Source organism: Amphiura filiformis, chromosome 16, assembly GCF_039555335.1.
Source record: "Amphiura filiformis chromosome 16, Afil_fr2py, whole genome shotgun sequence".
Lineage (NCBI taxonomy): Eukaryota > Metazoa > Echinodermata > Ophiuroidea > Amphilepidida > Amphiuridae > Amphiura > Amphiura filiformis.
In genome coordinates this window covers 27,423,940-27,440,024 of record NC_092643.1, presented here as the reverse complement: position 1 = coordinate 27,440,024, position 16,085 = coordinate 27,423,940, and the positions used below count along the sequence as shown (strand labels likewise).

Sequence of the window (16,085 nt, the reverse complement as noted above, 5' to 3'; positions counted from 1 at the left end):
TTCTGAAATTCACGATATAAAACAAATTTTATGACAAATTATTAAAATTTGATATTTTTCAGATTTTTGATATACAACAGTCCTAGAAGTAAATTATATAAATCTAATGATGTATTCTTAAAGTGTATGTAGCTGGGAGGAAAAGCCGACGATCAATTGAAAATTTTGACCTTTCATATTGAAGATATGGATTTTTTCCCAAAAAGACCTAAAAAGAAAAAAATCCATATCTTCAATACGATAGGTCAAAATTTTCAATTGATCGTCGGCTTTTCATTCCTCCTACATACACTTTAAGTATAACTCATCAGATTTATAAAGTTTACTTCGAGTACTGTTAAATATCAAAAATATCAATTTTTAATGATTTGCTATCAAATGTGTATTACATTGCGAATTTCAAAAATCAAAATTATTTGATATCAGAAGGACATTCCTCGTATTCAGAATACAATTCGATATGTCTGATGTGCTCTAATGTCCCACAATAAATACTGTCCAAACGTTCACACCCCACCCCTTAACAAGACTCATAAACATTAAACGGTAGTTGCAATTCACTTCAATTTTGCACAAAAGATGACTATTGAGTGTGGCATTTATAGAAACTTTCAACAATGGGAAGGTTCAACTGGGTTCTCATATCGATTCTTTGTCCTATTGCACTATTTTTTACTCACCCTGTATGAAGCCGTGGTAAACGATCTTATGTTATAAACTTAACTAGCAGAAGCACAATAGAGGCCTTGCATGTGACGTATCATCCCGTAAATATGGCGGACTACTTAAATGCATTCAACAAAAGCATGATTGCAATCTGCCGTGACAGTTCGTCTCACACACATAACCCTGCACTACGATCAAATAGGTTGATGACAACATTTGATTGAATGGACTGCACTCCGCCATAACTACGGTGAAGGACACCGGTTCAAATCCTTTGTTTGGAGCCAATCGATAAAATGATGCAGGGCCTCTATATGGCGATTTAATCGCCGTGTTGGCAATATTGTACCCTATTGTCAATGATTTGTATACTTTTTGTTATCAAGATCCCAGTTGTTAATTTAACTGGCACTCCATGTTTATACAAGCCAATACATTAACACGTGAATGGTATCTTTGATAGTCCTGTGGACAGAAGGACGAACATAGATTGAATTCGGCTTCACCAGGATAAATAATAACTCATAAGAACCTCTGCATTAAAGTTTAAACTGCAAAATAGGCTGACAAAATAAACTTCAAGGTCCATTAGGTAAAAACTAAATTACAATTTTTGTGTATATTCTGTCTCAAAACTATCGCCATGACCGACGGCTCCATCAAGACTTGCACCTCTAAAATCATTTGGCCAAAGTGACATCTCATGAATGCTTTAAAAAAAAACCCAACGTACCATTCTGTAAAAATGTATCTTCTTACTGCCCACCAATCCAAAATAACATTATATTACCATTACGTCAAGTTTTTAATCCATGTGCAGCCAAAATAATTGTTTTGGTTAAATTCAACTTGTGCTAAACTTGATACATTGACTAATTTTATGTTGCTGATGTCTTCAAACAGATGATGATAATAACAACGATTCGTCTTCTGATTTTGAGTATTTTAATTCAATATTTTTTACAAATAAACTTAGGATCATTTTCCCTGATTGCAACCGAAATAAACTTCTGAAAGTATAATGGATTACTGTTAATACTTCCGTAGTTTTTTCACCGAATAAATCGACTACCATAGAAGCCATTCTGAAAGGTGTGCTTGCGGCATGTACACTGGTTGACATCCAAAAGCATACATCTGAGCACATAACAAATAGCAATGTTTTATTGCTCACTCTGTATAAGTTTTCCTTTGAAGAGACATAAAATAAGAAACCGACTTGAGTAACCATTTCAACAGTTAAAGTTATTCTCTTTATAAATGCACTTATTGCGTTCTCGCGTTCGAATTCATCATCTAAAAGTTTCAGAAAGGTATAGAAAAATTCGGCAAAACCAAACAAAAAGTCAAAAGTGATTGCAAACCAGAAGAATATGTAAAGAAGGTAATCATCCATGTTCCAATTACTCGATGACGTCATTTTGAATTTCATCATTTCATTCAGCATGCACCCAAATAGCACAAAGCGGAAAATAATGTCTGTCGCACGATATGTACGGAACAAATGTTGAAGTTGATCATCATGCTCATATGTGGTTTGCTCATCGTACTCATTGGCCGGATTGACTGGTTGCCACCTCTGCGTGTCTATTATAAATGCCGATGTCGATATTGGGAGATAAGTATAAAATGGAACTGTAACTATCGCAAACCAAAAGAATGTTTTACACTTTCCTATCGACGTGAACAGAGTTTCCCAATCCAATGTGTTCTCCGAATTTTCGTTTTCAGTACTTCCGTCTTTAGTTTCATAGGTTGGCCAATTTATCACTAAGTACATAATAACTGTGAATAGGAATTCCGAGTAGAACGGTGAGGCTATCATAAGCACGAGATTCTCCCACGATTTCTTGTGAAATTCGTTCAGATTATTAGCTCTCAATGGGGTTAAAATTGCGTCGCAGAGTAGTAAAAAATCTAGAGTCACTAAGACAGCACCGAAGTAATACATCCAATGTTTCCAATATTTACGCTTGAATCCTATCTTTTCATCACACCACATTAACATGAGTAAGTATTGTCCAAGTAAATTGAAAATAGTTAAACCATTTGCAGCGCGTTCAATAACTGACATCTCGTCCGAAAATATCGTAACAAATTGGCCTAATGCACCAACGAATGCAAATACACCAAGTAATATCATATCTACATAATCTCCTGGTTTTCGTTTTAAATTTATTATCAAATGTACACAACATTTGAATATCAGGTCTTCTTCTCTCTGATACCAATATCGCAACCAGATCAACGAAAGAACTAATGGTATTGCATTAAAGAACACATTCTTGTAGGCAGTAATGTATTTCAACTGCGCCACATCGTCCATTTCCTTAATAATAGGGATCAGTTCATTTGCCACACCCAGACTTGTAAGTACTACAATAGCGATGAAAGCAAGGTAACTGTGGATTTGTCCCACATCGCCTCCATCCATTTCCACAAGCATTAAGGAAAGTTCTGTTGATAAAATAAAACAAAAATATTAGTTGACATTTCGTCAGCGACTATTTTACGACTTGCAGGTCTACCTTTATGTGAAAGTAATGAGAAATAGGTAGAAATGCAAAATTTAAGGTAATGATTCATGTTTGTTTGTTCTGAAAATGCTATTTATTTGTTTCTATTGGTAAGTTCCCGAGTCAATTCGACCCAAACATTGCGGTCCAACCCCTCATTCTCAAACAGCATTCAAGAAAATTGAAACAAACAGCTAAAAATAAAAATACAAATCGAAAAACGGCGTCAGTGGTGCAATCAGGTTTTCTGAGGGGGGGGGGGCTCAAACTTGTGAAAGTACCGACAAAAACATGATTTCACAGACGAGCGATCTTCAAACATGTCACGTGACAAGTCAGTGACAACCCCCTTCTGTCCAGCTGAAATTTCAGACTTTATACTGAACTGGAGAAAATGCTTATAGTGTGCCATGCCTCTCGTCTATGCATGCAATCCCGCATATATTTAAGTAAGCTACATACAAGCAAAATGTCATATTTTACTTGTTAAGTCGACAAATATGTCCCTGTATAAAAGAAACGTATGCAACGTTGGAAGGAAACAAACCTCTACCCGCTTTAGATATTAAAAAGATAAATCATAAAACAATAATTCTTACCTCCCTTTCACCTATCACAATATCACAATGCTTCTTTGCAGCGGTCTCGAGAAGTGACTTAACATAATTATGTTGCTTCTAATTATTTTGATATATCATGTGCCATTCAATACAGGATATCACGAAGGCTACAAACAAATAATGGCCCGGGACAATAACAGGTCGCGGAAATTCCCTATGTTAAAGAAATTGCGTAATTTTACTCTATTTGGGGAAATACCGACACTAGCAGCTCCTAACACATAACTGCTATTAAAATATGTTTTGTGATACCATTGTTTGTTTTTTTTGTTTTGTGTTTGTTTTTTTGTTTTTGTCTTTTTATTTTATTTGTCAGCTTTTCAAGAAACAAAGCAAAACACAAAATACAGTGACCAGGAAGACAGTGACGAGGACAAATTATGACAAAAGAGTCCTCGGGCCAGAAAGTCCGTTAATCGTCCGAATCAAATGTGATTGTGTAGTACCAGCACTTCCGGAAGTTCTGGATATGTTTACTTTCTTTGGATTTGTTTCATATTCCTGCATATCCCTGGATAAATGTATCACGCGACCAAGAAAGAGAATCTACTCCCGAATCCAGAAAAATACAACACTACTCCATATTCCAGAAAATTACAGCACTGATTTTTTGGAATTATAAAAATAAAGGAGCTAAATCCTAATCCTTTAGCTGCAAATAAAAGTCAAATTTTAATATTTTTACAATTTGAAGGAAAATGAGGCAACAACATGCAATATTGCATGCTTTCTTACAAGTGTAGTCACAAAATTCAAAGACTTGCCACAAGTCTAAACATTTAAAATCTTGAGTATAAGCTAAGAGTTAGCCCATAATTTTAATAATTTATGTCATTTTTGATAATTGGTTATGAAAAAGATTAAAAAATGTGTTTTCCAAAATTTAGAATGCGTAACTTGAAATTAGTCAAAGTTGTACAAGCCTTTGGGCTTGATTGTCACAGCATACGGAAAACGCCCTGAAAATGCATGTTTAAGGCCCTTATTTCTCACAATTGACCAAATATTAAAATTTGACTTTCATTGCCAGTATGGAATTAAATAAAGGATTATGATTTAGCTACCTTTCATTTGGCAAAACATGATAATATTTTTTTTATTCCAAGAAATTAGTGCTGTATTTTTCTGGAAAAAGGGGTAATTCTTAAAAAATGTATTTTGCCAAGTGAAACATAGCTAAATCCTAATACTAATTATAAAGTTACCACTGAAAGTCAAATTTAATGTTTGATCAACATTTGGGAAAAAGGGCCAAAAACATGCAGTTTTGAGACGTTTTTCGACTAACGTATAATGTAAAAATCGATCCCAAAGATTGGTACAAAAACTAATTTCAGGATAAGAATTCTAATTTAAAAAAATACATTTTTGAATCTCTTTTAAAATTAATTATCAAAATTAACATAAGATATCAAAATTATGAGCAAACTCTTAGCCTATACTCAAGATTTTTTGTGCTTAGACTAGTTCCAATTTAAAATCTTTAAATGTTGTGACTGCAATTGTAGGAAATCATGCAAATGCAAAATAATAATAATAAAAAAACAAATTAAAAAAAAAACATTAACAGATGACCTTTATTGTCAGGTAGTACTAATGAAAGGATCTAGGATTTAGCTGTTTCATTTGGCAAACCAAGATAATAATGATTATCTTACCACCACGTACTTCCAATACGATAATGTGTTTTATCAACAAATTGAAGGAGCGGCGATGGTGTCCCTAGTATCCCCGATCGTAGCCAACCTTTTTAGGAGGATTTCGAGCTGAAGGCCCTCAATTCGTTTCACAGCCTCTACAGTTTTGAGGTTCGTGGATGATACCTTGGTAATCATACAATACAATACGATACAATACAGTACAATACAATACAATACCGAAAGCATTTGGGCCATTTCGAAAAGGCTCAGAGCACATACAAAATAAAAACCTTAATATTACCACTTACAACTACATTTGAAGGTGCATCTTAAAAATATAAATATACAATACCAATTTAACACATGTTAAGGAAATATAGACAGGTAACTTATTCCACTCTTTTGATGCACAAACTGTAAAAGTTCTATCACCAGCTAATACTCTAGTGATGGGATAGTCAAGACGAAGATAATTATTGCAAGAAGAGCTTGATCGACTAGGTCACTTAGCACATCAATAACCAATCCCGCCATTAAGTTTATCTAAGACAAAGAGTCGGAGGGCTGCTTCCGCTGCTAACCCAAGCTTGCTGTATCTGAGGTATCAGTGTCGAGAGATGATGTGGGCAATTTGAGCTTCAAAGTGTACCGTAAACCAACAAATACAGACCCGTATTGAGTTTCTCGTTCAACAACCCACTTCACAAACTCGGAGTAATTCGCACCTTATGTGATCGCGTCAATTCCATTGTCACCAATAAGGAGGAAGAGCGTATGCAAGGACTTGATAAAGTTCGCAAATCCCTAACCAATTTGTGGCAATAATGAGGATTGGAACTGGGTTACTGCCAGAAAGAAACTTGAACCAAAACCTCAGTCCAAGAAACCAACTAATCAACCTAAGCAGAGTGTTTCCATCCCTTAGATTCGATTCCGGGACTCTCGGAGTCCATTCAGCGGTTGGTACGGTCCCAACTGTGTCATCACCCACATCAAACCCACAAACTCCATCAGATCCGTTCTATTCAATGTAAAGGATAATGCTTTTAAATTGGACAAATCGACAGCAGAATGCAACACTAACGTAAATGCATTTTGCTCCATTTTACAGGAGAAGCGTTTTTGTGTTTCAGCAGTTGGTAAACGTTTTTTATCTATACATTTTTGACATAAAGTGTGACTCACTTAATTACTTTAACCTTAACTTTAAACTTTCAAACTTCATTTCGCAAACTCTTTTGTGTAATGACTGTTTATTTATAATGCAATTCAACTATTAGGAGAATGTCAAGCGACTGGGAAAAAGTATACCCGACAAAGCTACCTACACATAGTTGCCTCAAAGTTCGTATTCAACATTTCAATACCATAATCTTCTAACAGTGACCATTGTGAAGACGACGACGACGACGACGATGATGATGATGATGACGATGATGATGATTCGTTTTCTGAGTGCGAGTATTTTAACTCAATATCTTTTACAATTAAACTCATGATCATTTTCCCTGATTGCAACCGAAACAGACTTCTGAAAGTATAATGGATTACTGCAATTACTTCCGTAGGTTTGTCACCAAAAATATGGGCAATCACAGAAGCCAATTTGAAAGTTGTGCTCGCGGCATGTACACTAGCTGACATCCAAAAACATACGTCTGAGCACATAACAAATAGCAATGTTTTATTGCTTACTTTGAGTAAGTTTTCTTTTGAAGAGACATAAAATAAGAAACAGATCTGAGTAACCATTTCAACTGTTACAGTTATTCTCATTATAACTACAGTAATTGCGTTCTCCCGTTCGAATTCATCATCTGAAAGTTCCAGAAAGGTATAGGAAAATTCAGCAAAACCAAACAAAAAGTTAAAAATGAGTGCGAACCAGAAGAATATGTAAAGAAGGTAATAATCCGTGTTGCAATTACTCGATGACGTCATTTTGAATTTCATTATTTCATTCAGCATGCACCCAAATAACACAAAGCTGAAAATGATGTCTGTCGTACGATATGTACGGACCAAATATTGCAGTTGCTCATTGAATATGGCCGTCTCATTGGCCGGATTGGCTGTTGGCCATGTTTGCATGTCTATTATAAATACCCATGTCGCTAGTGGGAGGTAAAGGTAAAATGGCATCGCACACCAAAAGAATGCTTTACACTTTCCCATCGAATTGAACAGAGTTTCCCAATCTAATGTGTTTTCAGAATTTTCGTTTTCAGTACTCCCGGCTTTAGTATCATAGGTTGGCCATTTAATTACAAAATATATAATAACTGTTGATAGGAATTCCGAGTAATACGGCGAGGTTGACATAAGCACGAGATTCTCCCACGATTTCTTGTGAAATTCGTTCAGATTATTAGCTCTCAATGGGGTTAAAATTGAGTGGCAGAGTAGTAAAACATCTAGAGTCACTAAGACAGCTCCGAAGTAATACATCCAATGTTTCCAATGTTTACGCTTGAATCCTATCTTTTCATCACACCACATTAACATGAGTAAGTATTGTCCAAGTAAATTGAAAATAGTTAAACCGCGTTCAACAACTGATATCTGCGATATATCCAAAAATATCGTGATAAATTCACCTAATGCACCAACGAATGCAAACACACCTAGTGATATCATATCTACATAATCGCCTGGTTTTCGTTTAAAATTTATTATCAAATGTACACAACGTTTGAATATCAGTTCTTCTTCCATTTTATACCAATATAGCAACCAGATAAACGAAAGAACTAATGGTATTGCATTAAAGAACACATTCTTGTAGGCAGTGATGGTTTTCAACGCCACATCATTGGTTTCCTTGATTATTGGGATCAGCTCATTTGCCACACCCAGACTTGTAAGAGTAATAATAGCGATGAAAGCAAGGTAACTGTGGATTTGTCCGACATCGCATCCATCCATTTCCACAAGCATTAAGTTAAGTTCTGGTGATAAAATAAAAACAAAATTATTAGTTTGACATAAATATCTTAGACATTTCCTCTGTGAATGTTTTACGACTTGTAGGCCTACCTTTATGTAACTGTAATGAGAAATAGGTAGAAAGACAAAATATAAGGAATTTATTTATTTAGAGGTTAATAACTGCGCATCGGTTATTTGGAGGGTATTGTGAAAAATCTAAACATTTTGCTTTGGACCTCGGAATATCCCTCGGGGCGGAGGGATTTTTCACAATTCCCGACATATTACCGATGCAAAGTTATTAACCTCATTCATAACCGTCACTTTAATCTCTTCACATTACAAAATGATGCACAATTTTGCTCAAAAGTTTATCATGTTTATAATAATAGATGATTTTTACATCTTCCCTTTCCAAAGATCGATCAGGCTAAAACAGGATGACCCAAAATTGATACTAGTAAAATGATTATATAAAGGTGTGAAATATGCAATTGTCAGGTTTTGTAACACATAATTCTCACTGAATGGATACAAAATGAGAAACCATATCAATTCTTAGCCAAATCTCTTTTTAAGCCCAAAAGCACAAATTGACCAAAAATTTCAAATTTGGTCAAAATACCAAAAAAATTGTTTATTAGACTAAACGTCGTGTCATTTTGGATCCACCAATCACCATTAGCGCCAATCCAGTTTGAAAATGTGTGTGTGTGTGTGTGTGGGGGGACAATCGGAAAATAATTTTACAGAAAATACATTAGAGAAGTTTGCATACAGGGGAATAAAAAAATTCTGGTCTTTCATTAAAAGTCTCAGAAACGATAGTGCTAGCATACCAGGCTTGAAGGATGAAAACAACATACTTGTTACAAACAACAAAGAAAAGCTGAGCTGCTGAGTACGCAATTCGAGTCCAAACTTGAGAACTTGGACCATTCACCTCACATTAGTTCAACTAATTTAGTTTTCCAACTATGCCTGATATTGAAATCCATGTAAATGGAGTTGAGAAGCTTTTCAGTAATCTCAACATTCACAAGACCTCTGGCCCTGATGGTATGCCATCCCATATCCTTCAGGAATATGCATCTGGGTTAGCCCCAGCCGAAACCATCATTTTCAGGAAATCCCTAATTACCTCTGGTGATTTACCAGAGAGCTGGCGTCAGGCAAATATATCCCCCACCTTCAAAAAGGTGGAAGAACCAAGGCATCAAACTATAGACCTGTTTCCTTAACATCTGTGAGTTGTAAGGTATTTGAACACATACTGCACTCTAACATCATGTCACACCTGGATAAAATACAACATTCTTACAGATAGCCAACATGGCTTCAGGTCCAACACAAGATTAAATCAAACAGTCCATGCATGACTTCGCTCAATCTCTTAACCATCGTAAACAAATTGATGTCATGTCATAATCATGGATTTTTCAAAGGCGTTTGACGTCGTGCCTCATAATCGCCTTTTGGATACACCGCACGATTTAGGGAGAGGAAAAAGTGCTGTGTTTTGAAGCAAAGCACCAAAACGGAACACTATATATTAAACATAAGAATAAAAAATGTATGTTGTATTGCCAAACAAAGTTCCAAAACGGAGCACTATAACAGATAACATAAGAATTAGAAATTTCATGCTGTATTTTCAAGCAAAGCACCAAAACGGAGCACTATAATAGATAACATAAGAATTAAAAATTCCATGCCGTATTTCCAAACAAAGCATCAAAACGGAGCACTATAATAGGAAACATAAGAATTAGAAATTTCATGCTGTATTTCCAAACAAAGCACCAAAACGGAGCACTATAATAGATAACATAAGAATTAGAAATTTCCAAACAAAGCACCAAAACGGAGCACTATAATAGATAACATAAGAATTAGAAATTTCATGCTGTATTTCCAAACAAAGCGCCAAAACGGAGCACTATAATAGGAAACATTAGAATTAGAAATTTCAAGCTGTATTTTCAAACAAAGCACCAAAACGGAGCACTATAATAGATAACATAAGAATTAGAAATTTCATGCTGTATTTCCAAACAAAGCGCCAAAACGGAGCACTATAATAGGAAACATTAGAATTAGAAATTTCAAGCTGTATTTTCAAACAAAGCACCAAAACGGAGCACTATAATAGATAACATAAGAATTAGAAATTTCATGCTGTATTTCCAAACAAAGCACCAAAACGGAGCACTATAATAGATAACATAAAAATTAGAAATTCCATGCCGTATTTGCAAACAAAGCACCAAAACGGAGCACTATAATAGGAAACATAAGAATTAGAAATTTCATGCTGTATTTTCAAACAAAGCACCAAAACGGAGCACTATAATAGATAACATAAGAATTAGAAATCCCATGCCGTATTTCCAAACAAAGCACCAAAAAGGAGCACTATAATAGACTAGGCCCCAGACAAACAAGAAGACAAACAAGAACCTAGACCTATAACTTTGGTTTGCGTAGTGAAGTCAACACTGCTTAGCAACGATTTTGACAAGGACGCAACCCGGACGCAAACAAGCAGACATGTTCGCGTCTACAGAACATGTTGCATTTGACGCGGGCGATAACGGCGCAGCAATCACGCAAACGATCGCGTTTTTCGTTCCAGGCATAAACGCTTATTTCTCCGCGTCCGACCACCCGACCAAAATCACCATGGATACGTGGCTTCACCTACTGCCATGGTTAGGGATGGGCAGTTATAGGTCTAGGTTCTTGTTTGTCTGGGGACTAGGCCATAGACATACCACCTAGACCTATGACTCCCCATCCTTTACCACAGCGGGAGGTGAAGCCCCGTATCCAAGGTGATATTGACGGATTGACGGGGCACTACAAATATTACTGTATCCAAATGCTTGTTAAATTACTCGCGCATGCTCCAGCCGCTTGACCAATCACAGTCGACTCAGCGAGTTTCTGCCGATGTTTGCCGAATGACCAGCCGAACTTTCAATCTTCGTGTGTTCGGCACGGGGATTTTAGAAAGGTCTTTGAGGGTTGAATAATGTTTTGAATCTGACAACTTTCTACTCCCATTTAGACAAAATGGCAATCTAAGCGAAGTTTTTTAAACCTTGAAAATCGGTGAAGAGATAAGGAAAATAATGACATTTTTCAGGGCACGTGTTTTTGATCAACGGAATTTTTAGGCAAGTTGACAATTCTGAAACATTTTGATGTATAAATTTCATCGCAAGATTCACAATTTCTTGGATTTTTTCGATGAATACTTTGATTTTGCATCATCGGAAAACTACACAGTATAACACTGTGCTAGTTTTAACGTGTTACATTTTCGATTTTTGTGTTACATTTAGGCCAAAGTTGGACCAAATTTGAGTAATATTTCGGATTTTCCCGTTTCTACTGCACGGAAGATCATAAGGCCGAATAAAAATAAAACATGTTTCTCGTCCCCTTCCGCTTCCTTTTTTGAGGCCGCTTCAAATTTATTTTCAGTTTTTTTAAATTCAGTCAAAACTTTTGAAGAAAGATGTCTTGGAAGTTGAGATGTTTTCTATAGCCTTGCTAATATGCAAGAAACAATTCTGGATGGTTCTGTGATCACTAGCGGGGCGTACCTACCAGAACAATAATATAAAAAAAGGGCCTCAAGCCCCTCTTCCTTTTTTTAAACCCGGACGAGAAACATGTTTTTATTTTTACTCGGTCAAATCATCCTACAGACACGCTCCAGATAATATGCAAATGCATGGAGTACAATACCAATCACCTGTTTAACTGGTATTGATCAAAGTAATTCTTTGTACTCCATGCATTAGCATAGCTTATGGAGCGTGTCTGGAGGATGATTTGATTCACGGCAGGAAGTGCAGGGCAGCATGAGTGAACACGGGTCACTGAATTAGCATAAAGGTCACACAAAACAGCTTCCGCGCAAGCGTGGTAACCTCACAGTGAAAAGTTTGACCTTACAAGGCTGTCGAGTATTTAGATACAGCAGTATAGTGTGTAAGTTCGTAGTGCGGGGTTACTAGGCGCGGAGATATATTGCGTACATTCTGACTCGCTCGTTTGCGTGGTTACTGCGCTGTTATCGCTCGCGTCAAATGCAACATGTTCCGTAGACGCGAACATGTCTGCGTCCAGGTATGCGTCCTTGTCAAATTCGTTGCTAAGCAGTGTCGGCTTCACTACGCGAGTCAAAGTCCTAGGTCTAGGTTCTCGTTTGTCTGGGGAATAGGCCCCAGACAAACAAGAACCTAGACCTATAACTTTTGGTTTGCGTAGTGAAGTCAACACTGCTTAGCAACGATTTTGACAAGGACGCAACCCGGACGCAAACAAGCAGACATCTTCGCGTCTGCAGAACATGTTGCGTTTGACGCGGGCGATAACGGCGCAGCAATCACGCAAACGATCGCGTTTTTCGTTCCAGACATGAACGCTTATTTCTCCGCGTCCGACCACCCGACCAAAATCACCTTGGATACGTGGCTTCACCTACTGCCATGGTTAGGGATGGGCAGTTACAGGTCTAGGTGGTATGTCTATGGACTAGGCCGCGAACAGCGCCCTCACTGTTTTTGACATGCTCTCAAGACTGCAAACCCGATTCTGCCATTTTTTAATTCGCGGACCTATTTTCTCAATAATTATAAAAATGCGACTTTTTTGGTGACTCAAATTTATGTATGTATAGGCTTTCCACTTTTATTAATTCGCCACTCTTTCTGATTAATAAGTCTAAAGACCAGCCCAAAATACCTCAAATAGTTTCTGTAATTTACCGGAACTCATTAGGGTTACACAAATGGCGCATTGATTTAGTGGTGTACCCATTTTTATATGATAATAGATTTCGCGGTTCTCGGGTTGGGCGGTTCTCGTAATAGGCCTATCTCTAATTACCCATCACCCGTTACCCATAATAATTGTCCTGACCTTCCAATCTACTACGCTATAGGCCTACGTCTCTCAATGATTAAGACACAACTTAATCAACTCTGTTTTGTAGCTCACGCTTACTTCGGTACCCATAATCTGAAAACCCACCGTTCGCCTCTTTCAAGCCCTGTCCTGCTACCACATTGGAGGACCCAACAATACCCCGAAATTCTAGTAGTGTCTCGATGTAGGCCGTTATTCAATCGGGAGAAATGTAAACGCAAACGGGTATATAGGCCTTACCATAACTGATGGTTTTTATGTTAATCATGTCTTGAAAATAGGCCTATTGGTCCGATGATATGCACCTGTTAGTCACACTGTATTATAATGCTTCCCGATGCGCGATGCGGTACTCTGCGCACACCCAGTTGATACTCCGCGATATCGCACAGCGCGAAAGCACCGCGAGAACGCGATAGCGCGCGGACGGACGGACGGACACTCCGTGATAACATAAGAATTTAAAAAATCCCATGCCGTATTTGCAAACAAAGCACCAAAACGGAGCACTATAATAGGAAACATAAGAATTAGAAATTCCATACTGTATTTCCAAATAAAGCACCAAAACGGAGCACTATAATAGATAACATAAGAATTTAAAAATCCCATGCTATATTTCCAAACAAAGCAGCAAAACAAAGCACTATAATAGAAAACATAAGAATTAGAAATTTCATGTTGTATTTCCAAACAAAGTAACAAAACGGAGCACTATAATAGATAACATAAGAATTAGAAATTTCAAGCTGTATTTTCAAACAAAGCACCAAAACGGAGCACTGTAATAGGAAACATAAGAATTACATAATTCCATGCCGTATTTGCAAACAAAGCACCAAAACGGAGCACTATAATAGGAAACATAAGAATTAGAAATTTCATGCTGTATTTTCAAACAAAGCACCAAAACGGAGCACTATAGTAGATAACATAAGAATTTAAAAAATCCCATGCCGTATTTGCAAACAAAGCACCAAAACGGAGCAGTATAATAGGAAACATAAGAATTAGAAATTGCATGCCGTATTTCCAAAACAAAGCACCAAAACGGAGCACTATCTATATAAATAAAAGGAAGTCGCTAAATCTTGTGCGCGAATAGACTCAGAGATGATTTCACTTTCAGCTCTGATTTATTCGTACATTGATCGGGTACATATTGCCATTAAACCATCTGAGGTTCATTTTTGCAAAAATTGATGGTAACTAAGAGAATAACATAAAAAACTGTCATGTTGCTATGCAAAATCGCATGCAGTGGCATTGTGGGTAATGAGGACAGTGTGAACCGCGTAATAATATTTCCATTAAAAAACCATACGCAGAGCAACATTGCCCTGTTTTCTGCCAACTGCGAGGTGGCCAAGAAATGATTCAGGCTATCTAGATGCACAACATCGCGTACTTTAAGAATGATCTTACGAGCTTTTCGCCCCTACGCAGAGCTACGCACCCCATTTTCCGCCACTGCACCGAAGTTGGCAGCCAAGAGATTAAGGCTACGTCGCGTGAATTTTATTATTTATTCTAGGCCTATAATGAATCGTCGTTTAGTTTTACAGCCACATTCATACGGGAGATTGAGGAATATACGGGGAACGCATTGCACTTTATTTGGTTGAAAACGGTCAAGACCAAGAATTGGCCTCAAAATCAGTGAAAATATGGTTAAACTGGGATTTTTGTTGTCAAAACTCAGTGGTAGCGCGTACCGTAACTAACTGGCAGCAGGGGGTTGGCGTTAGTACGTCGGCGTACTGAGCAATGTGACGCGCACGTACGGGGTGCATAATATGCACAGACCAACTTTCCGTGCCAGAGAAATAGAAAAGAAAAGAAAGGAAGACAAAACTGAAAAGGTAGGCCTATGGATGGGTCGGGTTGTGGATTATATGCATGGTACTGGATTCGGTTAAGAGATTACCCGCCAAGATGATAAAAATCGTGAGGATACGAGAGGAAAGAAGGAAGCTAAAAACGAAAGAATGAATGAATAAATAAATAAATAAATAAATAAATAAATAAATAAATAAATAAATAAATAAATAAATAAATAAATAAATAAATAAATAAATAAATAAATAAATAAATAAATAAATAAATAACGTAAAAAAACCTAAAATAATGAGAACAGAATTAAATAGATAAAATTCAAACGGGAAATCACAAGCTAAGCAGGAAAATATGAAAATGGGAACAAAATGTAAAAAAAAAAAGCCAAAACTAAAAGGAGAAATGTAAGAAATGGTAGATTTATAAAATAATGCATGGGAACGGGGCTCAATAAATGAATAACATGGAAACGGAAATCACGAGCTAAGCAGCATGGGAACAAAATAGACCTATGCAAAAGAAACTGAAGAGAAAGAAAGGAGCTAAATGAATAGAAAAAAAGAAGAAGACAAAAAGGTAGGCCTACCGGTAGGCCTATTATACAGGTTATGATTACAGTAACTAAATGAAACGGGAGCAAACTAAAGAGGGAAAGAAACTAATCAGGAAAATTAAGGGAAAAAAGAAGTTAAAATTAGAAACTAATCACGAAAAATAAGAAAAATAAATAACAACTGAAGGAAGCGGGAAATCACAAGCTAAGCAGCTGATAAAAATGAAGCTATAAAGGGAAACGTATAAGAAAGGATAGATTTAGAAAATAATGGGAATGGGGTTAGGCCTAGATAGATAAATAACATGGAAACGGAAAATCACAAGCTAAATAGCATTTTGGTTTAATGGAAACAAACTAGGCCCGTGCAGAATAAACTGAAAAG

At 36.7% G+C, this 16,085-nt stretch overlaps 1 protein-coding gene across 1 annotated transcript; it reads right to left on the bottom strand.

Moving 5' to 3' along the window:
* Positions 1-1,052: 1,052 nt before the first annotated feature.
* On the bottom strand, positions 1,053-3,876 carry LOC140136542 (uncharacterized). Its single transcript, XM_072158245.1, has 2 exons — positions 3,782-3,876; positions 1,053-3,123 (listed from the first exon to the last, which is right to left on the bottom strand). Exon 2 carries the CDS (start codon positions 3,110-3,112, stop codon positions 1,562-1,564), a length of 1,551 nt encoding a protein of 516 aa, XP_072014346.1. The 5' UTR covers positions 3,113-3,123; positions 3,782-3,876; the 3' UTR covers positions 1,053-1,561.
* Between the last annotated feature and the right edge of the window lie 12,209 nt (positions 3,877-16,085).

Excerpts from the sequence above, each read along its gene's own strand:
- LOC140136542 (XM_072158245.1), bottom strand. The coding sequence starts at position 3,112 with ATGCTTGTGGAAATGGATGGAGGCGATGTGGGACAAATCCACAGTTAC.